General features: G+C 35.6%; 1 protein-coding gene across 1 annotated transcript; it reads right to left on the bottom strand.

Moving 5' to 3' along the window:
- Window positions 1-1,203: 1,203 nt before the first annotated feature.
- Window positions 1,204-19,516, bottom strand: ckmt1 (creatine kinase, mitochondrial 1). Its single transcript, XM_056451526.1, has 10 exons — window positions 19,383-19,516; window positions 16,117-16,313; window positions 14,813-15,011; window positions 14,631-14,726; window positions 9,218-9,439; window positions 9,042-9,127; window positions 6,178-6,301; window positions 4,581-4,715; window positions 4,245-4,370; window positions 1,204-1,648 (listed from the first exon to the last, which is right to left on the bottom strand). The coding sequence occupies exons 2-10, from the start codon at window positions 16,266-16,268 to the stop codon at window positions 1,535-1,537; spliced, it is 1,254 nt and encodes a 417-aa protein (XP_056307501.1). The 5' UTR covers window positions 16,269-16,313; window positions 19,383-19,516; the 3' UTR covers window positions 1,204-1,534.
- Between the last annotated feature and the right edge of the window lie 5,937 nt (window positions 19,517-25,453).

Below are 25,453 nucleotides of genomic sequence, written 5' to 3'. Positions count from 1 at the left end.
CACCTCACAGCAAGAAGGTTGCTGTTTCAACTCCCGGCTGGGCCAGTTGGCATTTCTGTTTGCATGTTCTCCCAGTGTTCACAGTCCAAAGACGTAGTGTAGGTGAATCGGATAAACTAAATTGGCCGTAGTTTGTGAACGTAAGAGTGTATGGGTGTTTTCCAATACCGGGTTGCGGCTGGAAGGGCATCCGCTACGTAATGCTGGAATAGTTGGTGGTTCATTCCTCTGTGGTGACCCCTGACATATAAGGGACGAAGCTGAAGGAAAATTAATAAATCAATGAATGTTAATCCACACCACATGTCACCACAACAAGACTGCACATGGTTAAACCTTTAAAAATAATTTTCATTGTACATTTTTTGATACTTTTAAATTCCCTAGAAAAACATAATACGTTTTTTAGCTGTTAGTATCAGTAAAGTCTTAAAATGGTCATGAAATCAAAATGTACTTTATTTTTATTTGTATAAAAGTGCTTGTTATAAATGATGTATCTTTGCATTTTCTAAAAATTATTTTGCCCTCATAATCTTTTTACAAATACCATTCCTCCCCAAACATTCTCCCTTTTAAACAATTTTTTCTTCATTTTGGTCACTTTGAATGCCTTTCAAGAGTTCCCACTTAGATATGCTTGGCGTATAAAGCAGGTTTGGCATGCTGTCCCGGGAGAGAACCCTGAGCTCGGAGATATTTGAGCCCAGGGCTCCCGCCCGGTCGATAAGCATATCAGGAGATCCGAGATCAGGTAGGTCTCGAGAGCTCTCCCTTTAGAAAAGGGAGGAAAAGGAGGAGATGGGGTGGAAGGGGGGATTCTTCCAAATGAAGATAGAAACAGTAGGGAGAAAATGATCCATTTATAGTAAACTAGGATCACTTTGATTGGATTATTACTTATTACAGATGAGTGGCCAGACGTGCTCAATCATATCACGTGCTCCTCTCGAAATTAGTTTAGGAAACTTCACTTCAGGAGGGGCTATCAGTGCCTGTCTTGTTTCTGCCCTGATTTTGTCCATTGCTAATTCCTCGTTTTGTCCATATCCAAATTCCTTCATTTTGTTAGCAATGCCCATCTTCCAATAATCAGAGCTACTCTATGTCTCTATGTACTCTGTGTTTCAGTTCAAATTACGTCACACAAAAATGCACGTTTTAAAGCATGTATAACAGCAGTGAAGCACACAATAAACACTCTCAGGATCCTTCATCAATTTATATCATCAGCATCTTTGACAAAAACCTGTTTAATTCTTGTACACCTGAGGCAATTTTCAACAATGGCTGTAATAATGTTATTGCAACACATTCAAGTAAGATACATTGTGACAAATCATTAACGCCACAAATGAACACAATCATGATGTACGATACATTCACTCCTGTGTTATACTGGAGTGTCGAATATGTCGGATGTAACACAGAGGCATGCTTTATGGATCGGTTTTAGCGGAATATTTAAAGGTGGGAGGAGCACACGAGAGGTTGGAGCCAGGAGACAGGGAGGAGCTATGAAAGATCGCCCAGTCTATTTAAACTGGCTGATGGGGGCGGGGATTTTGATGTCTTGGCCTTTCTCCAGTTTCCTCTCACATTCAATGAGATAGTTCACTCCATCTATCACAGTCTGCACCAGCTGGACCTGAGCACATATTGTGGAAAAACAAGAGGTCAAAGTAAGATCATACAATTTTTAAGATTTAAAAAGGAAAAAAAAAAAAATACTTGTCACAATATTATAATACTCAATACCCATCAATTAATACAATTAAAAAATATTTTGTCTATATTAAGTCTGATTCCCTATTTGTTATGAATGTGTTTCAATAACTGTTTTATAATATGAGCTTTTTGTTGCTTCCTAAATTGTACTATGTAATTGTTTTAGAACCATAAGAAAACCTTTTTTCTTGGAAAAATAACAAGAACCTTTTGCTTTTTCAATTTGTTCCTGTAATAACAAAGCTGAATTATTGCAGTTATTAAGAATCTTTAGCGGCACAGCTTTTATCCTGATTTGATAATAAGATATGTTTCTCAAACAGCAATTACGCAAAATCAAATTATTTTCGAAGAATCGTTTGGCACTGAACGTAACACAATAGACTCTTTTGACATGGCGTCACATGATGGTTTCACTCCACGCAGTGTATCTTTACTTCCGCCTACATAGAACTCCCCAACAGTGTTGCCAGGTTGGGCAGTTTTGAATTTAATTGTGCGGGTAAAAAATGGCATAGGCGGCAAAATTTGGGTGGTTTTGAAAAGTAACAGTGTTTCGATGAGATCTGGTTATGCTGTGGTTCTGTGACTGCAGGTGTTGGTTACTGTATGGTTAAAAACTATGACAGTTTAAGTAACTAGCTTTTGTGCTGGAAAAAGTCAGTATCTGGGAACACTGCTCCCCATAGAGAATTCACACAGTCGACTGTATATTTACTACAGATATGGTTAGTTGGTCACTACAGCTGTTTTCGAACAATAAGAAGATTGCATTTTATTTATAAGATTAAAATGCAGTATTATTATATTATGAAATTATTTGTAACTTATTATTAATTAATTTAATTAATTAATTTAAAACCACCCAGTATTTGCGGCAGGAGACTGAAGAATTAAGACTAAAGGTCTTAATTCATTAAAACGGAGAAACGGAAAAAACATTTATGGATCAGTAAATAATAAATGATGAAATACTTACAAGGTAATATTTATAGATTAAATACTTACAAGGTAAAATGAGAAAATTTAATAAAGAATTTTACTCATCCTGGAACATTTAGATATAACAGATAATATAAATTTATATTCATAGCAGCATCAAAGTAAAAATAAATCCATTATTCAGAAAATAAACTAAATTAATAAGTGAAAATTTGCAGACAATTTCCTTGATAAACAATAACTTATTCCTATTCTTAATAACTTAAACAATCAAATTTCAAACTCAGAAAGCAGTTCAGTATTGAATGAAAAACATTTGGACGCATGTCCAATACTTTAACAGACTTAAATCACAATGTTAATAATTTCAGTTGTAAATTTTCAAGAGAAGTCTCCCATTCATTCAAAGGTAAAATGGAACTAAACGTGCACTGCATTGCTGATAGGGGAAGTGAAGTGACGTCATTGTGAAAAGGGTCTATTTTGTGATCAAATTAATACAGCCTTGGTCAGCATATTAAAAGCCCTTAAAAAATCTTTAAGTATACATGTATTCCTTTAGCTAAAAGGAACTAATAATTCTCACTATTAACATACTACTCATTTAACAACCTTGTTAAATGTATTTTTTTCATATTCTACATTACATTTTTTTGACTCCTAATTTTTAAACAAGTACACTTCCTGATAAAAGTCTTGTCGCCTATAAGTTTTTGGAACAACAAATAATAACTTGACTTCTAGTTGATCATTTGCTATCAGAGGTAATACCAAATTAAATATGATCATGCCTTGATTTTTAATCATTTAATTAGGACTGTAAGGTCTGACTTTGCTTAGACAAAAGTCTTGACACTTAACAGAAATAATGTACAGTATGGAATATAAAGTCACGGTGCAGTGAAAAAAAGAATTAATATTGTGTATGACTCCCATGAACTTGGAGGACTGCATCCATACATCTCTGCAGTGACTCAAATAACTTATTAATAAAGTCATCTGAAATGCCAAAGAAACTGTTCTTGCAGGATTCCCAGATTTCATCAAGTTTCTTTGGATTCATCTTCAATGCTTACTTAATCTTACCCCAGACATGCTCAATAATGTTCATGCCTGGTGACTGGGCTGACCAATCCTGGAGCACAATGACCTTCTTTGCTTTCAGGAACTTTCAGGAGCTGAAGTATGAGAAGGAGCGCTATCCTGCTAAGAATTTGCCCTCTCCTTTGGTTTGTAATGTAATGGGCAGCACAAATGTTACCTCAGGTTGTTGATGTTGCCATCCACTCTGCAGATCGCTTGCACGTCCCTATACTGAATGTAACCCCAAACCATGATTTTTCCTTTACCAAGCTTGACTGAAATCTGTGATAGTCTTAGATCTATACGGGTTCCAGTAGGTCTTCTGCAGTATTTGGGATCGTTCAATAGATGATTCATCGAAAAAATCTACCTTTTGACACTTTTCCAAATGATCAACTAGAAGTCAAGTTCTTATGTATTGTTCTAACAACTGGGATTGTCGATGCATTTAAACAAAACAGCACAGGATTATGAGATCTTTGGCCACTGACCTCTGATTGGCCCAGCCTGTCCAGATTGGAAATATCAAAAGTGCTCCCAACAGCGGCCGTGTCCACTCCTCCAGTCCCTCTTTTCTGGAGCCGCAGGTTATCCAGGATTTTAGAAAAACGTGGGTCCTGCAAAAGAAAACATGTATATATTTTTTGTATATAACTATTGTTATACAAGCTATTTATAGACATTATGATCCACATGCATGCTCTTAACTATATTCGGGTTACCCTAAGACCAAACATAATGCATCAGATTTGCTTATTGGAAATAAATGCATGGATCCATTGTACAATATTATTAACATGACATTTAATAGGAAAGAAAGTGAAGACCTTGCTGAGGCGAGGAAGATTAACATGGACTCCAGCTCGCAGCCCAGTGCCCAGGTTTGACGGGCAGGTGAGAATGTAACCCAGACGCTCATTCCACATGAATTCCCAACCCTTCTCCTGAATTAGTCTCTCAACCTGAGTGACAGAGAGCAAATATGTATTGTGAGGATGATACAAGAGTGATTAGTGATAGTTTACTAAAGAATGTTTTGAAAATAAAAAAGCAATGTATACAGTTTTTAAAGTATAATTCACCCAAAAAAATTAATTTACCAACCCTCAAGTGTTTTTTTTTTGTTTGTTTCTTTTTAAAAACACAAAAGAAGCTATTTTTACAAATGTTCAAAATTATAACCCATTTACACCCATGGTAGGAAAAATATACTATGGAAATCTATAGATATGCAATCTTCTATATTTATTTCGTGCTTAAAAGAAGAAATAAAAACTTTATGTCTAAAAAGACTATGTATTTAAGATTTTCTTTTAGAATAAGAACTAATAATAACCATTAAACAAATATATAACCAAAACTGCATACAATACGCATACCACACAATTGACACAAATTTCAAAATTTGGACAAATTTTGCTGATTTTCTTACCATATGTACAATTTAAGCCAAAACTGTGCTTCCTTTTTAAGCTTATGCAAAAGAATCAGAATAGTGTGGCCAAACTATATGCGAGCCACCTGTTTTTTTTAACTATGTGTTGAATTATTTTTGCTCAGCAAAGTTTGTTTGTCCACATGGTTTTAATGCTGAACCAGACTTCTGTTGGAATAGACATAACAAGAAAATAGAAGAGGTATAACAAAAACAGCAAAAAAAATTAATGAGTTGTAGACACACAGTACCATATTTCTAACCACATGTACAATTTACGGGTTACACTACCATCCATCTTAATACAGAAAAATGCAAGTTTTCTGAACTGAGATAGACACAATCACGTCAAATTCAGCAAAATATTTCTCTTTCAAATCTCATGAAAAACAGCTTCTTTTTTTGTGATATATGGTGAGTTTTTGCAATAGTTTTTATAATATTCGACCAGTTGTTTTTAAAGTGAACAGCTTTCTATTGTTATTCTATATTTGTCATAATTGACAGAAAAACATAGCATTTTGCTAATAGTATTAGCTGGGTTTACATTACCCTTGTTGTGAAATGTAAATACAAAAAAAAACAATTTAAAATAGTGCAAACTACAATGTCTGCAATGACACATCTTGCTCAAGTCAGGGATGATCAATTTGCCCCAAAACCAAAGGTTGTTGTTTTTCCATGAAGTGGTGGGAAAAATCTAAATTCCCAGGATGAAACTTTTTAATGTTTGTGCAAACTTTACATTGGTGTATACATTGAAAAGTTATAAAGACTCTAAAACAAAGTATACTTTGAGCTTACGACAGGCTCGCTGTATAATTACACACAGATGCATGTCTGGCAAGACAATGTGTTTACAACTGTGTGTCCAAAAAAGGACGTTGCTTTGAGCTGCAATAAACACAGCTGCAGTATCTCTGCTGGACAAATAATGGAGTCTTGTGTGTTTTTTACAGTGACTGAGATTCACATGTGCATGACCTCACCTCTTGGAGACCCTTGCAGAAACGCTCAAAGACCCTTCTCATGTTGCCTCCCTTCTCCATGGAGATCACACGGGTGTGATCTTCCTCGTTGATCCATACGAGAAAGGTTTTCTCATTGTTGTGCCTGGAATAGAAATGTATCTGGTTACCATAATCTGCTGAAATATTGAGGCCTAGGTTTTCAGCCTATAAATAATGTATATGGCATGTGGTGACATAGGATTTTTGAACATTTGAACTGAATGTTACATTTTAATGAGATCTTGACCAAAACAGTGAGAGACACTTCAAATACATTCATTAATATCCCCACAACTTAGTCCCTTTATTCATCAGGGGTCACCACACCGGAATGAACCACCAACTTATCCAGCATATGTTTTACACAGCGGATGCCCTTATAGCTGCAACCCAGTACTGGGAAACATCCATACACTCTCACATGCACACAGATACAATATAGCCAATTAAGTTTTTTTTATTCCAATTCAGTCCTATATGTCTTTGGACTGTGGGAGAAAAATCGGTGCACACACTCAAAAAAAAATGTTGTTTGTTTGTTTGTTCAAACTATTTAATTAAAATAAGCTGAAACAACACAATTCTTGGGATTTCATTGGGAGAAATTAATTTTTTTATGTTCAATCCACATAAATGTATTAAAAGTGTTAAGTTAACTTAATCGATTTGTGTTGGGTCAACATAAATGATTTATGTGGAACCCTGCATTTTTTACGGTGCATGCAAACTCCACACAGAAATGCCAACTGATGCAGCCGGGACTCAAACCAGTGACCTTCTTGCTGTGAGGCAACAGTGCTAAGCCACCTTGTTACCCACACAAATTTTAATACTAAAATGGGTCAACACATTGAGTAGAGATATTAGCATTTTCATGATTCTTTTCAAAATAAGAGCCTGTCCTCTGTTCTCAAATCGAGTTAACCATGACCCTATTTCATTTTTAGACTTGCGATTAGGTGTAATGATGTCAGAAATGCTTTGTTAGCCCAAAAACCATTAGGGTATTAAATAAGAGGCAATCTCTAAATTGAGCCTGCCAAGACTGGCACACTTTCCCTTGCTGAAAGGAGGAAGAAGTGAACGAAGGAGGATGAATAATGCAGGAGATGTAAGTGAGCCATGGGTACACTCCGTGATCAATATCAAACCACAGCAGAGGAGGTTGCTTCAGACTATTTCTGGGTGTAGCACTGTTCTGTCAGGTATTGTTCACCCACTAGCACCACTTTGAGTCTTTTCACTGAGGGTAAAGTGCATGTATTACAATCATTTAAGCTCAAAATTTTAGTTCTAAGCATTTTGTTGTAACAGAGGCCAGCCACAATAAAAAATATAAGGGTTTTTGAAGCGTACATAGAAGAATTTTTGTTCCCTTTTTAGCCAAGAACATTTTAAGAATTTAGAAGAGTTTCTTTCACGTTAAAGATCTTTTTGTGGGATTAAAAAATTACATGCATGTTAAAGGTTCTTCTTGGAGCAATCAATGCCAATGAAGAATCTTTTTAAAGAGTGTAATAGGAGCATTTACAAGTAAACATGACCCTTCCTGTCCTCAAGAGACACACTAGTGACTCACATTAGAGTCTTCAGTGTCCTTGATAGAACCCCCTGCCTTCCATCTAGGAATTTCACATTCGATTCCCACTTGTAGTGGAGCAAGAAAAACCTGAGGGGATATATTGGTGCAGTGACCCAGATGGTAATGAGGTTTAATAATAAAAATAATAATTCTTTACATTAATATAGCGCTTTCTTGGACACTTAATACTTTACACATTTTTGGGGGGAATCTTCTCATTCACCACCAGTCATACATGCCAACAGTCCTGTTTTTTCTGGGAGTCCATATTTCAGACCCATCTCCCGCCCATCTACCGTATTGTTCTGTCTCCCGGAAATCTCCCGTAATTCCACCCCCCACCCTGCTCCTCCTCAGCTTTTTGGTACAGTCCGGCTAGCTGTAACCCCACTCCACCCCCCCCACCCCCCCCCCAAGTCTTCACTTTGTGCACCACCATATCACCCCCCCTACATCCACCAACATACTGGCTTCACCACTTCCGGCAGCAACCTAGCTTTGCCATGTGGTCTCCCATCCAGGAACAGACCAGGCCAGCTTTAGTGGGCAACCATGTGAGAGTTGCAGAGAGCTAGCTGCCGGTTTAAAGATTAAGTGTAACAGAGACTGGCATAACAGGAGGTGTGCAGGTAAACCTCACTCTCCTGGCTTCAAAGTACAGTTTTGCAACTCATGCTAAATTTTACAGTCTTTAGTATACTTGTTAATGCACCTGCAATTCACTTTAAATCCTGCTAGGGACAATAAGAGTAAAATCAGAGGGGGTTGTATTGGTGTCATGACCTGGATAGTAATCAGGTTTAGGAGTTCAGTGTAACAGAGACTGGCTAGCAGGAATGGTGCGAGTGAACCTAACTACCCTGGCCTCAAAAGGGCACCTTAGTGACTCACGCTAGAGGCTATGGTCTTTACCATCCTTTGTTAGTGTTCCTGCATTCCACTTTAAATCTTGATAAGGACAATTATAGTAGAATAAGAGGGTGTATATTGGTGCCGTGATGCAAATATGAAGGAAGTTCATGGGATCAAGCACAACACAGAAGCGTAAGGCTCACTCTTTTGGTCTCAGGTAGTGCATTAGCGACTCACGTTAGCAACTATGGTCTTTAGTGTAACTGTTAGTGTGCATAAATTATATACCAGAAACACCAGTTCAAATCCCACTTGGGGCAAGAACTAGAAGTGAAAATGGCATACTATACTGTCTCTTTGTACATACTGTACACACTAAAGAAAAAAATGAATGTGTAATTGAACTCACCAGATGCCTCTAGCGTCGGGCCAGTCTCGAGCCATACCCGCACATGTCAGCAATGGCGACACGGGTTTATCAAACAGGAAGTGATCCTAGACACCAAAACAAATGGCCAGATTTATTACTTCTGTTTAAGCTGACTACACTAAATGCAGTATAATTACATTTGTGAATATACCCACATCAATAAGCTGCTGCTGCTCCTGTTCAGTCATTACAGTCAGGCTGAAGTATTTTCCAGTCAAATCCCCTTTTAGGCCTGCCAAAGCATCAACCACAACCCTCTCCACCTCTCTGCGCTCAGCACGGGTGCAGGCCGGGGGGAGACTCAGGCCTCGGATACTCCTGCCCGTCCTGACTCGAGAAGACAGCACATACTTCTCATCAAACAAGCCTCCTCGTATCTGATGGGCACAAAATAAGACAAGCATAATGGAAGTAACTCGAAACTTCAAGGCTTGGGTCTGTTACCTGATTTTACAAAGCATGTAAGTGAATGCCAAGCTATCGTGATAATATATAACTGGGTGTTTATTATGCAGCTATGTGCACTTTTGATTATTTTTTACACAGTATGTTTTTTAGGAGAAAATTGTAGTGGCATCAATGACTTTTAAAGGGATAGTTCCCCATCATTTATTCACCTTTATCTTGTTTTAGACCTGTCTGAATTTCTTTCTTCTGTTGAACAATAGAATAATATATTTTACAGAAAGCTGGAAAACTCTATTAGTTTTTTCTAATATGATGTAGAGAATAAACATCATAAATGTTTGAAACCAGTAAATAGTGAGTATATTTTATTTTTTTGCATGAACTAACCCTTTAATGCTGCAATGAGAAAGAAATAGTGATATTTTGTTCCATATTATGAGATACAATTGTTCAACCAATCAGAAGCGCGAATCGAAACATACGTTTTCAATTTAGCAGCGCGCTGATACGTTGACTGACTGAGGAGACTGTTTTATTCCGCTTTCGATTTTAAAAGATGGAGATTGATGACCTGGATAAGCCTGTCTGACTGTCAGTGAATGGCAAATAAAAACGTCCCTTACCTCAAAACTTATTATTTTGCATTATAAGAAAAAAAACACACTGTACAGTCGGAAGTGTAGCATGCATTCATAATGTTTTTTTGCGCAGCAATGCAACTTTGAATGAGTCTGCTTTACTATACATTACATACTGTGTTTCATGAAAGACAGAGTTAAGATGCTGTTCTTTTATCCCATGTGGATGCTATGAGAATAAACAAGGGACCAAGACCTTACTGTAAGTATGATGAGAATGAATAAATGACAGCTTCTAAAATTGTCAGACATTCACCTTTTGCCCTGTAGGGCTACCTTGTTTTTTATTTGCAAATTTAAGCTATTTTTTAAAAGATAAATATAATGTATAAAACTATACATTATTTAAATTACCTCTTAATACATATACATCTGATAAGCTTGTTATATTAATGGACTATGCACAGATTCTGATGTTTCACAATATTTTACACTACATTATTTGAAAATATGAGGCTTAATTAACAATGTTTGCAATGTTCATATGGCTCTACTTGCAATAAATCTAAATCCCAAATAACAGAAATGACAACAGATTGTTATTGATTAATGTTATTGATTAATGCACTTACTTGACAGATTTCATTCATTCATTTTCCTTCGGTTTTTTCCCGGGTTTATCACAGCTGTTATCACGGATTTATGTATTTTAGGTGGTTTATGTAATGTGTTTTATGTTTGATAAAATAATTTCTAATTGCATCTTTAGTGATTTTCCACTAATTACACTGTCCCAATAGGTGGATTTACAGGTTTTTGCAAAAAAAAAAAAGCAGAAGTGGATTTAGCTGGTTTTGACGCAAAAGAAAATTTACCTTGTTAAAAACCAAAGAATTGTCTAAAGTGACATTTAAAAAAAAAGTGATTTTATGTACTAGCTAATAACCTTATCATTACATATAACATGAAACTTCTGAACCTAATCAGAGGAGCCTGATAGAAAATGCTCAATTACAAGAAAAAAGGTTTAATGGATTCAGAGGGTTTTGTATCTGAACTCTTCATCTCTTGGTAGGTAAAAAGTACCCACAAGTCAAGAAACAACCTACTACAGCAGTGCTATTCAATTGGCAGCCCCCGAGGCAATTTGTTCCAGCCCTCCAAATAGTGTGACCAAGACATCAAAAATAAATTTGGTTCAGTCAAAAAACGGTCGCTATAGTTACGAGTTGTCGTGCGTCTGTTCAATACAGCACGAGCTGCAGTCAAAAACATTTGGATATGTTTGTAGAAAATGCCTTTTGTACAATGCACTGATATCATTAATAGGGATGCAATGATTAGCCGATTTCACTATTAAACGTGCTTAAGTTCATTATGGTTCGTAAAGGCTTCTCAACGCCTCGTTTGTTGCACAGAACAAAACTGCTGCAACTAAACAAAGTTATGCCAACTGTGTGCTAATTTAAAGTTCTGAGCTTATACCGAGGCTAGGCTTGTGCCGGTATTCGGTAATGCGATAAATCACGGTAATGAATATGCACGATATTGTTATCGCGGGCACTTCAAAATACCGTGAAAAATAATAGATCCGAATTTATATTCTTAGAACGCGCCTTAGCTTATTTTCCATCAACCGCTTGAAGAAACACTGCGTATATGCTGCGCAGAACTGATGCGCACTCTGATGTAAACAATCCCCACATGTAGAAGCCTTGTGTGCGCGCCGCCGCTGCCACCGCACTAAAATCCTCACACGCAGGGGCGTACTTGTCATCTGGCAGACCGGGCACTTTTCCGGTGGGCCGACGTACTTTTTGGGCCGAGCTGATCATCGTCTTATGATTTGATCGGCCCATAAAAGGCTTAGCAGCCTATCGTTTTTTTCTGCGTTATTGATTGACGCTGCTGTGATCTGTGACTCTCTGAAAGTAGATGCTTTTTTTCCCGGACAAGCAGACCGGGCCGCCCCATGTGACACTCTGCACCCCATTGGCTCATTTCGGTATTGACATTGGGCTGGCCCAATCACAAACTCCTATTTTGGACTCGTGTGAGCGTGCGTCGTCTGTGTGTATTTGTCAAAATAGTCGAGAGTCAGAGAGAAGAAACGCAAGGGAGGCGCAGAGAAATCGCGGGAAATACACCGGCGTTTCATTTAGCGATTCTGAAAAGTTCTCTGTTCATTCTAGTACACGGCTAAAACGCAAATCACGTGAGCACACACTCTCTGCCCAGAGCTGCAGCCACTAGTTCAGCGGGTAAGCATAAACCCCAGGTGAGAGTTTAGTGCATGTCAGACAGTTCATCTGCTGGGTGATCTCATCTCACTATAGTTGTTAAACGTGATATTGAATTCATCTTGTTGTCTCTATCTAACATTTCTTATGTCTTTTGAATCACTTGTTCTCAGTTAACTGTTTTGGCTGAGTGCAAAGCTAATATATTAATTTATGTAACCACATACACTGATTCTGCACATTGACTGATTGCTTACCTTTATCGTTTAAATTTAATGTACGTTATACTGTTATAATGGCCATAATTGGTTATTAAAACTCATATTCTGCAAAAGAGACAGGGTAAATCAAATATCAAAATGAAACAAGTTTGACTTATATTATGTTTTCAATGTTTAGATAGTGAAACAGCAAGCAGGATGAGGTGAAAGGTTATAATGTAACACTGTTCCCTTTGAAGATTTACCCATGCATTAGCAGGCAGTTTTTGTTATGTTTATTATTGAATATAGGCTGAGTGAATAGTGTATTGAATAAGCTAAATTGACTGTAGTGTATGAGTGTGTGTGAATGAGTGTGTATGGGTGATTTCCAATATTGGGTTGTGGCTGGAAAGGCATCTGCTGCATAAAACATGCTGGAATAGTTGGCAGTTCATTCCACGATTGCTGATCGAAGACGGTTTCCCTTTGCACATTCACTTTGATATAATTGCTCAAGTTTACTTTTATATTGTGTATTGTTTTATTTATATTTATTTGTATTTAAATGTTTGAAGTACTTTTAGTTAATTAAAAAGTTATTAAAGTTACTAAGTTGACGAAACTGAAGTTTTTTGTGTTTTTTACCTGTTTCTCTAGTAAAATTACAATATCGTGATAATACCGTATACCGTGATAAAAGCTCAATCAATTAATCGCAGCATGAAAATGTGATACCGGCACATGCCTAACCGAGGCTAATAAGCACTGTGTTGGATTAGCAGCAGGCTGTTCACATATTGGGTCTTTTCCGCATGCAAGTTCATTTTTCCAATGGAGACGTGTGCATATTGGGAGCGCTGCACGCACGACTCGCAAGCAGATTTCCAGGTGCACACAGTAGAAACTCTCTCAAGTTGTAGTGGTGAGAGTTGTAATGTAATGTAATATGTATTTATATAGCGCATTTATTGTGTTTGGCCATACACCCAAAGCACTTCACAATCATGAGAGGGGTCTCTCCACACCACCAGCAGTGTGCAGCATCCACTTGGATGATGCGACGGCAGCCACAGGACAACAGCGCCAGTGCACTCACCTCACACCAGCTATTGGTGGAGTGGAGAGACAGTGATAGAGCCAATTCAGTGGACGGGGATGATTGGAATACCATGATTGTAAGGGCCGATTGAGGGACTTTGGCCAGGACACCACTTCCAACAGCAACCTAGTTTTCCCATGTGGTCTCCCATCCAGGTACTGACCAGGCTCAGCCCTGCTTAGCTTCAGTGAGTATCCGGTCTTGGGCTGCAGGGTGATATGGCTGCAGGACTTCTTTGTGGCTTTACAAATTTTTACAAATGATTAAAATGATTATGTATGTATGAACACAGATAATAACAACAGTTCAACAGTTCATTTAAACTCTTAGCTAATATATAGCTTAAATTAACATTAGACAAATACTATTTTTTATTTATTCTTATTTTATTTATTTGTTCATTGTTCTGTCATTTATTTTCATTGTAAAATTTTCACTCATGTTAAAATCAAAACCTTTTTTCGTTTATTTTTAAAGCTAAAAAGAGAAATGGACTATTGTTTGTTTTTATTAATATTTTGTGCTGTATTGGTTACTGAGCAGCAATAAACAAGACTTTAAAATATGAGCAGTTTTCTTGTGATTTTCTAAACTAGTAGTGTCTTCAGACTATAAACGTACAACCAAATCTATAATCGTTGCATCCCTAATTGTTATGCAGTTCAAAACATAACATATGAATGTGTCTGAATGTAGAAGAAGCCTACTTTAGCAATACACTGATTTTGTTGTCCTTCGAAATACAACATATGAATATGTTCATAAAAAAAAGCCACATTGTACAATGCACTGATATTATGTAGTTTCAAAACACAACATATTAACATTTCAATGTAGAAAAAGCCAACTTGAGTGTCTTAAGTAGCAAAAATACAGCATATGGGCTCTTATACTGCTGTTGTGTCATCACATATTGCAAGTCATATCTCTCCGGCCCCTCATTTGGGATGCTTTTTATGAACTGGCCCCCATGACAAACTAATTGAATAGCCCTGCACTACAGTTGAAATTGCATCTGTAACTAAAGTGTTTCCTCCTACCTTACTGGGATCCAGGTCAGTGGGGTGTTTCATGTTGCAGGGGTCATAACCATTGTGCCTTTCTTTGATGACTGGGTTAAAGATGTCAGCAAAAACCTGCAGAAAGAAATTGTGATGTACTTTAGTCCTCCAAAAATTAAAATCTCTTAATATGCTAAATGTGTGATATATAATCCTTTCACCTCATATGACTCTTCATCTCCTGCCACCATTCCTACTGTCTTTATGAAAGGATGACCTGGATTGTCCACGCCAGTCTGAATAGCTTCGTCCAAAGTGTAACCATTCGGAGTGGATTTATCACACAGCTTTGCGTATACGGCAGGAGTCAGGTGACTGGCCATACAGTTATTGTGCTTACGCAAATCTGGATATTCAGCACTGTTGAGAAACAGAACTAAGATTAAGCCTTCATCTGAAAATAAAAGACACAGGCTGTGTTCGAATTCAAGTGAGGTGTCATCCAAGGCACTTTTGTTGGGTAAACTGACAAAACAGTGTCAACCTTTTGAAAATTGGTTTTATTAGTAAAAGTGTAGTAAACATTTTTGGTGGTGCATTGATTACTATTTGCATAACCACATTTTTGCTAAAACATCACAGACATGGTTATTTTTACAAAACCATGGTGAATTTGAGGTTACTATGATTTTAAGCAAAACAGCCATGGTACAAAACCCCATAAAAAGGGTTTGTTCCAAAAAAAAAAATCAGTTTTGATTCTGAATAGTTCCCTGAGTTGCTTAAAACGCTTCATTCATTCTCCTTTGGCTTAGTCCCTTTATTTATCAGGGGTCACCAAAGCGGAATAAACCGCCAACTTATCCAGCACATGTTTTACACGCGTTTCAAATTCCTTGGAATTACACCGCCTTTGAGCGTCATAAGCGTGCCAAACGCGTCTATTGCGGTCGTCAAGGAATCGACGCGTTCCGAACGCGTGAAACCAGTGTGCTGCCAATCTCAGTTGAGCCTCATGCACGTAGTGCTTTTAATGATAAAATATGAATTGGATGTGAGCATACAGTATGAATTTATACGTAGGCCTAATATATGCAATATAAATCTATGCGTGATTAAATGTTTGCAAAGAAAGTAAATAATAAATTAATAATCAATAAATACAAAAACACTAGGTTATTTGTATTTTACATATGGGGGTGTGATTATTCATCTTTAATGGTCCTATAAACGTACACGGAAAGCAAAACAAGTCAATATGTCAATGGTTTATTAATTAGTTGAATTATTGATTTTGTTTTAGATTAAATAAACGAGCAAATCAATACACGCTGAAACCTAATTAGATTATTCGTCACGTACGGGACTGTGTAACTAGAACATTCCGGCTCATTTAAATACACATTTTTGACGCCCACTTTGGTATTTGTGTAACACAATGGCTTGTTTGCCAAGGCATCACAATATTTCATTGTCTTCTGCAACATATGCTCGTCATGACAGATTGGTATGATGGCTGCATTACCTCGGGGGATAGATTCTTCGGACGCTCGATCCTGCGCTGACATGCTGCTCCCTGTTCAAGAAGAACCCGACGGTCAGAGATCCCGCACCGACCAGCGACAAGATGCCGACCTTCCTGTTACCGGACAAAATCCGTGCGAAGCTGCTTGCCATTTTAACACCTCAACCGCAGACGAGAGCACTCCAGATGAATGTGGTCTTGAAGGATGGAGAGACAGAACAGACACTGGGATTACTGAAGGATGCAGGAATGCTGCGGATAAAATGTCCTTCTCCTAGTACGACTAGCTTGCCCTCCCTCCTTTGAGCAGCTTCACAATCAGATGATTCAGAAACTCGTCGAGAACCAGCCGTTTCTCACACCCTTATTACAGTAAACCACTTAACAACCTTGAACAGGCAACACTACACATTTTATTATATGGTGACTTTTTATATTAATGTCTTACTGGGTTTTTAAGGGGAACAATAAATGATTTGTTAATCATAAAGCAGGCGACAGATCATATGAAACATGTACGTGACTTTGAAGCTCATTGGTGCAGCTTCACCTGTAAAACGTGTGCGCACTCCCGTCTGCAGCACGCGCATGCGCACCAGGGGTTGATACTGATGAATGGCCCCGTTGCATAAATTATATGGTTGTTTAGATATAGGTTGAGATTTAGTTTTCTGTGGCTGGGATTGACCAGCAATGAGTAGTTTAACTTGAGGAAAAATGGACGCTTGTTTACCCTTGACTGGTCTTTAAAACCTGTTATAAATTCTCAATCAGCTACCTCACAAAATGGCTGCAGTTTGTTAAGTCAGGAGTCTTCTAGTGGAGCAATTGGCTTGATTTCCGATTTTTATAACTATAGAATTTGACAAAAACATAACATTTTTGTTCATAAAGGCTTAATGCTATATATGGTATTTTTTATTTTACAAAAGCATTCAAAGCATTGCAATGTTGTAATTTCTTAATAGCCACAACAACTTTATATCTATATATAGCTAATTTATATCAGCAAACAATGCATACCCATATTAAAAAATACTACAGTAAATTACAATGAACACTGTATGTTTTTGAACCATACTATAGTACTGTGTAGGCTATTATGCTGTAGGCTATTATTACAACACTGTTGATGAATGCTGCAGCGTACTGTAGTGTTTATTAAGTATATATGGTAAACTGACAAACTGCGACTTTATTTTTTTATACTTTAATAAACTGTGGTGTATTGTAGAATAATACTCTATTTGTAGATAACTTATTGTATTGGGTAACCTAATTTTCAACATAGGATCATTCTGAAAGCTTAGCCCCATATACATTTCTGGAGATCGCAAATTATGTAGCCAGAAGTACATTACGGGGCAGTATGACACCGTTCTTTTTCGTGCTTTCACACTTCGGTATAGACGGCTTGCTCACTGTTTGTTCAGTTAGCTTGCCATGTACATCGGCAGACTTGAGATGCAGAGAGGAGTTCACCACGACAACGAGGTTCGAGTTCGGCGAAGAATGGTTCCAGAAAGCAGGTAAAACAAAAACAGAATCCAAAAAAGAAAATAAACAAGTAAATAACAGGGTGAGAATGTGGTAAAGTCTGAAAACGTGGTAAATATCCAAAATTTCTTTTACTGGATTGCTTTTTAAAATTGTCGGTTGGGTTTAGGGAAGTGGGAAGATGGGTTAATCGGTGCTTTTGAAAACATTATTGGTTGGGGTTAGGGAAGGAGAAGGGTGGATCAGTCGATCGGTCATTCAGTCATGAGAGAAATTTGAGTTCTCAAAAAGCGTACACAGCGACCTCTGGTGGATTCGTGAAAACAAAAACGTATTTGGCACTCTCCAAAAATGTATATAGAGGTATTTTTTCAGAATGAGCCTGAGTTATAACAGTATATAACAGTAATATAACAGTTATAACAGTTATATACAGTTATAACAGTATTCCCACAGCAACTATTGAATTACCACAACAGATTAATTCAAATACTTTTCTATATAATTGTTCAAAAACATTATAGTATTACTATAATTTAATTTAGTATTTTTCAAGCAAGCAAGCAGATTGCATTTAGTAAACTACGCATGCATTGCAAGCATAGATCAAAGACAGGACGTCCCATTTTAATATTAACATCGAATTCATTTTACAAATGTAATTTCAATAAAATACATAGAAATATTATATTCTTTAATATACTTGATACTTTAATGTTTTGATTATTTTTCATAAAAATAAAATACTATCCAAAAATGACAATATAAAAAACTATACTACACTTAACTAAAAACGTCAAAACATTCTTGCTGCATTTTGTGTAAAACCTAGTGGTTTAAAGGATAGGAATAAATAATATTTAAAAATAGATTTGAAATGACAATAAATTTGTTTTTGTTATTTTGGGGGCTGCACTGTGAGTATTACAAATACAATATTTTATTAAATAATTCTTGTTCTAAATTGCACAGTGTTTTGTGCTAATGAATTTAACTAATTTAACCCTTTTTGACAACCAAATTAGCCTACTTCTGAGTATTATAGAAGGTCTAAAAAAATTGCATTATAATAATCAATATTGCTATCAGTAAAAGTATTGTCTTGATTTTGTGAAACATTTAATATAGGTGTTGTAAATAGTCACGTGACCATTTACAGTTTAAGTCCTTGAAAGGGAGCATTAAACAGCCTTAAAGATACAGGGATCGCAGTTGTTGCATATAGCATTTAAGTCCAGTATAAACATAATATTCATCGCATTCATGACAAATTGGAAAACTGTGTTTCTCATCTTTAATAAATAACTACAAATGCGTATTTACTCTGTTGGACTCCAAGCAAATGCATGTGATTATTTAGCTGAAAAACATTTGGTAAAAAATGGGTTAACCTACATTCATAAACCTGAATTATAGGCCTAACCTTTGAAACTGGTCTTAGTTGGGATTAAAATCTCTGTTAAAACCGTTCCACTAGAATACGTTGCAGAAATCATGTGAAATAAACAAGAGAATTACATCTAGGCCTGCATAATAATCCCTTACGGTATCGTCCAGCAAGCTGGTCATTATTCTGAGATTAAACCAGCATTTGAGTGTTGCCAGCCAGAAATTCCAATGAGAGTATTGCAGGGATATTTCAATACAAATTCAGTGCAAACGTGGAATGTTTGAACAAACATGACATTCATCAAATGTCAAAGTACTCCAGCAAAGCTTAAAATGAATGAACGTTTAAATAGCTTAGTGCACAAACTCTAAAAACTTACCAGATGCTTAGCAGAAGTTGGTCTTCTGAAGTGTGGTGCCGTACAGGAACTGGGTACAAGGGCAATGGTTTTACTTTCTTCAATGGAGCAGAGAAAATAGGTGTGTCCTTCTTTATTACAGTACATGGACTGGTTACGACTTCCTTCTATTTGACCCGCCAGTGTAATACGCAGCAGTGCTGTGCCACCCATTCATTGGCTGCTTAATGTTTCCTGGGAACAAAAATCCCGACTGGATTTCTTATCTGTATCTGGTGTCATCAGAGCTGAGCTTGAGATAATGAACTCACGATTGGTTCAAAGGTCACTGTGAGAAAGGCATAAATGACACGTCTCTTTACTGCCTTTATCTTGATGCACTCAAAAATCAACTAAATGATGATACAAAGAAAATCTATACTATGCTAAAAAGTAACCGAGTAAAATTCATCTTAAAGGCATAGTTCACCCCAAAATGAAAATGTACTCATTATTAACTCATCTTCAAAGTGGTTTCAAACCTTTATAAGTTTCTTTTGTGGATTGAACACAAGATGTAGTTTTGAAAAAACCTGTAACCATTGACTTCCATAGTTTTCAGCATTTTTCAGAATATCTTCTTTTGTGTTCAACAGAAGAAAGAACCTCAAACAGGTTTGTAACATGATAAGTAAATTACAGAATATTTAGTTTGGAGTAAACTTTTTAATCTCTTTAAGGCCACTCTTTATCAGGTATTGTTTAATAACTGATAAATGCATAGTTGTTGATAAGTTGAAGGCCTCTAAAGTCTTGATATGATTAAAAGCAAAAATCGAAACTTAATAGGTCTATAAAAGTCATAACAAAAGACTTGACATATCATATTATATACAATTTATTTTTGTTAATTTCCTCAAAGAAGGCATTTAAGAGTGCAATTAAAGGTATTTACTTTTATAACCCACAGTACAAACTGCTCATTATCAATATTTTTTGTTTTGTATGTTTTATATCTAAAGCTAATATTAATTCAAATTAAATGAAGAAATGATTAACCTTCAAAGGCATGTTAAAATATACCACATGTACCGTGCTTTGAATTGTCTGACTGCTCCCTCTGTTGGAATTATTGTGTAATGAAGTATTATATGAACTTGATTTTTCTTCTATATTAAATATTATTTGTGAGATGTGTGAAAGAAAAAAAAAAATATATATATATATATATATATATATATATATATATATATATATATATATATATATATATATATATATATATATATATATATATATATATATATTTACACCCCTTCATAGTTACTCTAAACAAACTGCATTAAATAATATTCCCTAGAGACAGATAAAGGGACATTTCACTCAAAATGAAAAATCCTTTATTCTCCCTCTTGTGGTTGTAAACATTTATAAGTTTCAGCATAATTTGAAGAATGCTGGTTGCTGGCACCCATCGACTTCCATAGTAGGGAAGAAAGTTACTATGAATGGTACCAGCCAACATTATTCAAAGTATCTTGTTTTGTGTCAAATGTTTTGAATAAGTGAAAAGTGAGTAAATGATTACAACATATACATTTTTGAGTGAAACATCCCTTTAACAACAAATGCTGGAAAGTAGTAAAATATACATATATTAAGACTTTAGAGCATTAGAAAAATCTTTCTTTGTCTTATAAAACTTTTTGTAAAAAAAAAGTCTCCAATCTTCTAAATAGTGGATTTTCTCACCAGAAGTCAGCATTGCTTTCTTTAGTTTCAAACTTCATTGCATATAATGAACTGAAAATAACTTTTTTTTTTAAAGCAGCAGCAGATAAGTAAGTAACTTAATAAAGCTATTTTCAAAAATCCCTATTAAAATAAACAGTGGCATTTTTGATCTTCAGATTTCACTCAAGAAATAGTAAAAGAAATAAAATTCTCAATGTTTACTTACTGTAATTTACTGCCAGGTCGTTGAATATGTATACACTATATAGATGAGAAGCCAACGAGACCTTTAGGTTTTGTAGGAAAACTTAGAATCAGATTAGGGTTTTGATGGTCTAAACTCCATATCTTTGAAGTAGTACATGACCAGTGCTGACAAACAAGGAAAGAAATATAGTGCAACACTATTGTGTATGCTAATGACATTTTTCTGGAAATGCAATAATGTAACATATTACATTTTAAAATGACTAAAGTCAATTTACTTATTCAATTCAATTCAATTCACCTTTATTTGTATAGCGCTTATACAATGTAGATTGTGTCAAAGCAGCTTCACATAAAAGGTCACAGTAAATAGGAACAGTGTAGTTCAGTTTGTAGTGTTTAAGTTCAGTTCAGTTGAGCTCAGTTGAGTGTGGTTTAATAATCACTACTGAGAGTCCAAATATTGAAGGGCAAATCCAACGATGCGCAGCTCTACAGATCCCGAACCATGCAACCCAGTGGCGACAGCGGAGAGGGAAAAAAAACTTCACTAATGGCGGATTATGTTACTTTTATTATTTATGTTACTTATGTTACGTTTAGAAAAATAAAATCTTAATATATACATTTACATCACATTTTAAGCTTCAGATAATGAGCAAGAGCTGATGAATTACTGGTTTTTAAATATTAGCAGAACTTTTTATTTTTTATTAAGGTTTTATGTCTGTATTGTTAATATCTAATCAGTCAAACACAGTTAAGCGAGCATACGTTACAAAGCAAGCAATGTCCAAAACACTGTATAGGCAGATTTAAAGTGACATTTTTCATTGTGAAACAGGCTCATCTAAAACGGTTTAATTCTAGAAAATATTTTATATCTTTTAGAAGTCAAGTTGCTGTTTTCAAACCTTTGGAATATTTTCAGTCAATAATAAATTCCTGAAAAAACAAAAAATATTACTTTGTAGCTTAAAGTTTTAAGGCTTGATTTGTTTTCGAAGTAACTTGACAGTAAAGTAATTAGTAATCTGATTACTTTTACATGCAGTAATTAGTAATTTAATCAAATTACAATTTTCAGTAGTTTTTAGTAATTTCGTCACCTTGGAATTATAAGGTTCTATCTGTGTTCTGAATGATTTTGAGATATTGAGCTTCAAAGTTTTTGCATTCCATAGCAAACAGTATGTGTGTAGCATTTGTTTTTTTTAAACAAAAGGCTTAAAATGTAAACAACTTATAAAAAAACATACCATAATGTAAATAAGTTGTCATTTAATAAGAATATGTCAATAACTCAATTTTGACAAAAATGTCAGATAGAACCTTATAATTCAAGGTGACGATTTGTCATCTGTTACTTTTTTTGAGTAACTTATGTCCTTCCAAAGAGAATCGGTCAGCTATTTAAAAAGCAAAAACAACAACAAAAAAACAACAACATTTACATTTTTTAAGTAGTGCAATGACATTAAATTACATTAATATTAAGAAAGCAATTGTTCATGAAAAAGTAAAACAATTATGTTGTCCACAAATACAAACACCTCTAAAATAAGAAGTGCAATAAAAAGGGAAAATCCACCATTCTTTTTAGACAACAACTTTATAGAGATTTGTGTATTAAATTTGTTGTTGCAATATTAGCAATGAACATCTAGGACATGCTTTATAATGAAACTAAAGCAAGTGCCTGTTAAATGGGATGCTCTTAATCTCAGGAAAAACACAGTTTCTGTCACTTTGTTTAGCCAACACAGTGAGTAAGTTTGCTGTAAATAGATCTTTCATAAAAAAAAAGTCATGTTAATTTAATTATTCTGAAATCGCTGGAAGAACACCACTATTGTGACTCCAAAACTCATAATATTGCAGCTGAACTGAAATGAACCAAATATTTAAATCGTATAGAAAATATTTATTTTGTTTTTACACATGGAAAATGTAACGTAGCCCTACTACGACACGCTGAATATTGAACAACTGTTACTTCAGTCTTTAATGTTATACATTATCCTTCAGAAATCATTTTGTTCTTTCTTCTTTTTTGTGTTACTCTATTCAATTAAGCATTTGCATATTTTCTGTAATCATAATTTCAGTAATATAAAAAACACATTTTATGTCTGTCTATATACGTACTGAACAACTCTGTTACATCAGCCTTATGTGTATAGTTATATCTTATAGTATATGTTTGATTTGCATATAAAATAGCTCTTACGTTCAGTGTTGTGTTTGTATTTATGATTCATTTATGTAGCACAGTTGTCCTGCAAGACACAATGTTTTGTTCCTCTGTATGTCCACACATGTAACAGAATGACAATAAAGCTTGACTAAAAAATCAGCTAGCTAAAGCACAAAATGGCGGACAATGTCAACTCTGTTTTTGTAATATTTCAGTAAATTTCTCATTTACTGAAAAATATAATATGATGAAAAAAAAAAGTTTTAGACATGTTGTGTATCTAGTTTGAGGTTAGCATCTTGAGCTATTGAACAAAATGGTGGACAATGTCAACTCTTATTGTCAACTCTGTTATTGTAATATTTCAGTATTTCTCATTCACTGTTTGACTGCTAGGGGAGAGGGGGGCGCAAAGTAACACTTTTTGGTTTTGGCCAAATAATGAACAAAGTAATGGGGTCAGACAAACCATTTGTTTTTTACCGACAACACACAAAATTAGGATTATTATCCATTATTATAAAATGCATTTATTTGTATTATTAGCAATAAAATATTTTTTGTCTATTAAAATAATTCTATTAAAAAAACATTTTATTAAAAGTTCTTAACATTACACTCAAAATGTAAAAAATTGTTTTGTTAGTTTAGTTGGTGTCCAACAGTGTGTTGCTTATTTGTAACACCCTGTTACAACTAACCCCGCTGTGTCGTGTTTTCCTCAAAACTGGCTAGCAGTCACTGTGTTTTTTACATCTTTCAAAATGGTCTTTTAGCCTAGATTACTTTCACAGATTTTTTAGAATTAAAAATATTGACTATAATAAAAAAAATGTATGATTCAAAAACAGTTTCTCCTGTGTTTCTCACACATTTCGCCGAAGTTTTTCAATAATTGGCAGGAAGACAACTGCCGACACTGTGGTGAAAATCTCGGAATCATGCCATGGTTAATCCTGAGCAAATACCTTAAAACTCTGTATTACATTTTACCGGACATGCCCTGTATCTGGTTGGATGTTAGCTTCTTGAGCTAATGAACAAAATGGTGGACAATGTCAACTCTGTTATTGTCAACTCTGTTATTGTAATATTTCAGTGAATTTCTCATTCACTTTTTGAAAACTATAATAGGATAAAAAATTTGTTGCAGACATGTTATGTATCTGGTTTGAGGTTAGCATATTGAGCTATTGCACAAAGTAGTGGACAATGTCAACTCTGTTATTTTCAACTTTGTTAGTGGTTTAAATAGTTTAGTCCTTCGGCTTAGTCCCTTTATTCATCAGGAGTCGCCACAGCGGAATGAACCACCGCCAACTTATCCAGCATATGTTTTATACAGCTGACGCCCTTCCAGCTGCAATCCAGTACTGGGAAACATCCATCATTCACACACATACACTATGTCCAATTTAGCTTAACCAATTCCCCTATACCAGTCCTCTGTACTGTGGTGGAAACCAGAGCACCTGTAAGGAAACCCACGCAAACACGGGGAGAACATACAAACTCTACACAGAAATGCCAACTGACCCAGCCAGGGCTCGAACCATCGACCTTCTTGCTGTGAGGTGGCAGTGTAAACCACTGAGCCACAATGTCGCAATATTAGATTCAGTTTACTGTAAATGATACATTTGTTGTCATTCTATTCCAGGAAGAATAATGGAAAATGTCTGAAATGTATGTGCAATTTTAAAAGGAGTATATTTATTATCATTCTCTCAGTGTTGACCTTCTTGTGATGCCAACAAGTGATGTGCTGATATGTGTCCTGGCTAAAACAATACAACATCAACAAAACAATAAATAATTATTAACCAAGAAGTAGGCTAGTCACCACAGTTTGAACAATATAACATCATCAGGCAGTACTAAACCCTCCTCTACCCCCATGCCATTGACATTGTCTGTTTCCACAATTAGTTTTCATGAAGGCGATGTTTATACATTCAAAAACCCAGCTCAAAAG

The sequence above is a fragment of the Danio aesculapii genome, chromosome 25, assembly GCF_903798145.1.
Source record: "Danio aesculapii chromosome 25, fDanAes4.1, whole genome shotgun sequence".
Lineage (NCBI taxonomy): Eukaryota > Metazoa > Chordata > Actinopteri > Cypriniformes > Danionidae > Danio > Danio aesculapii.
The sequence above is the reverse complement of the archived record's forward strand: the minus strand, read 5'-3'. Positions and strand labels throughout refer to the sequence as shown.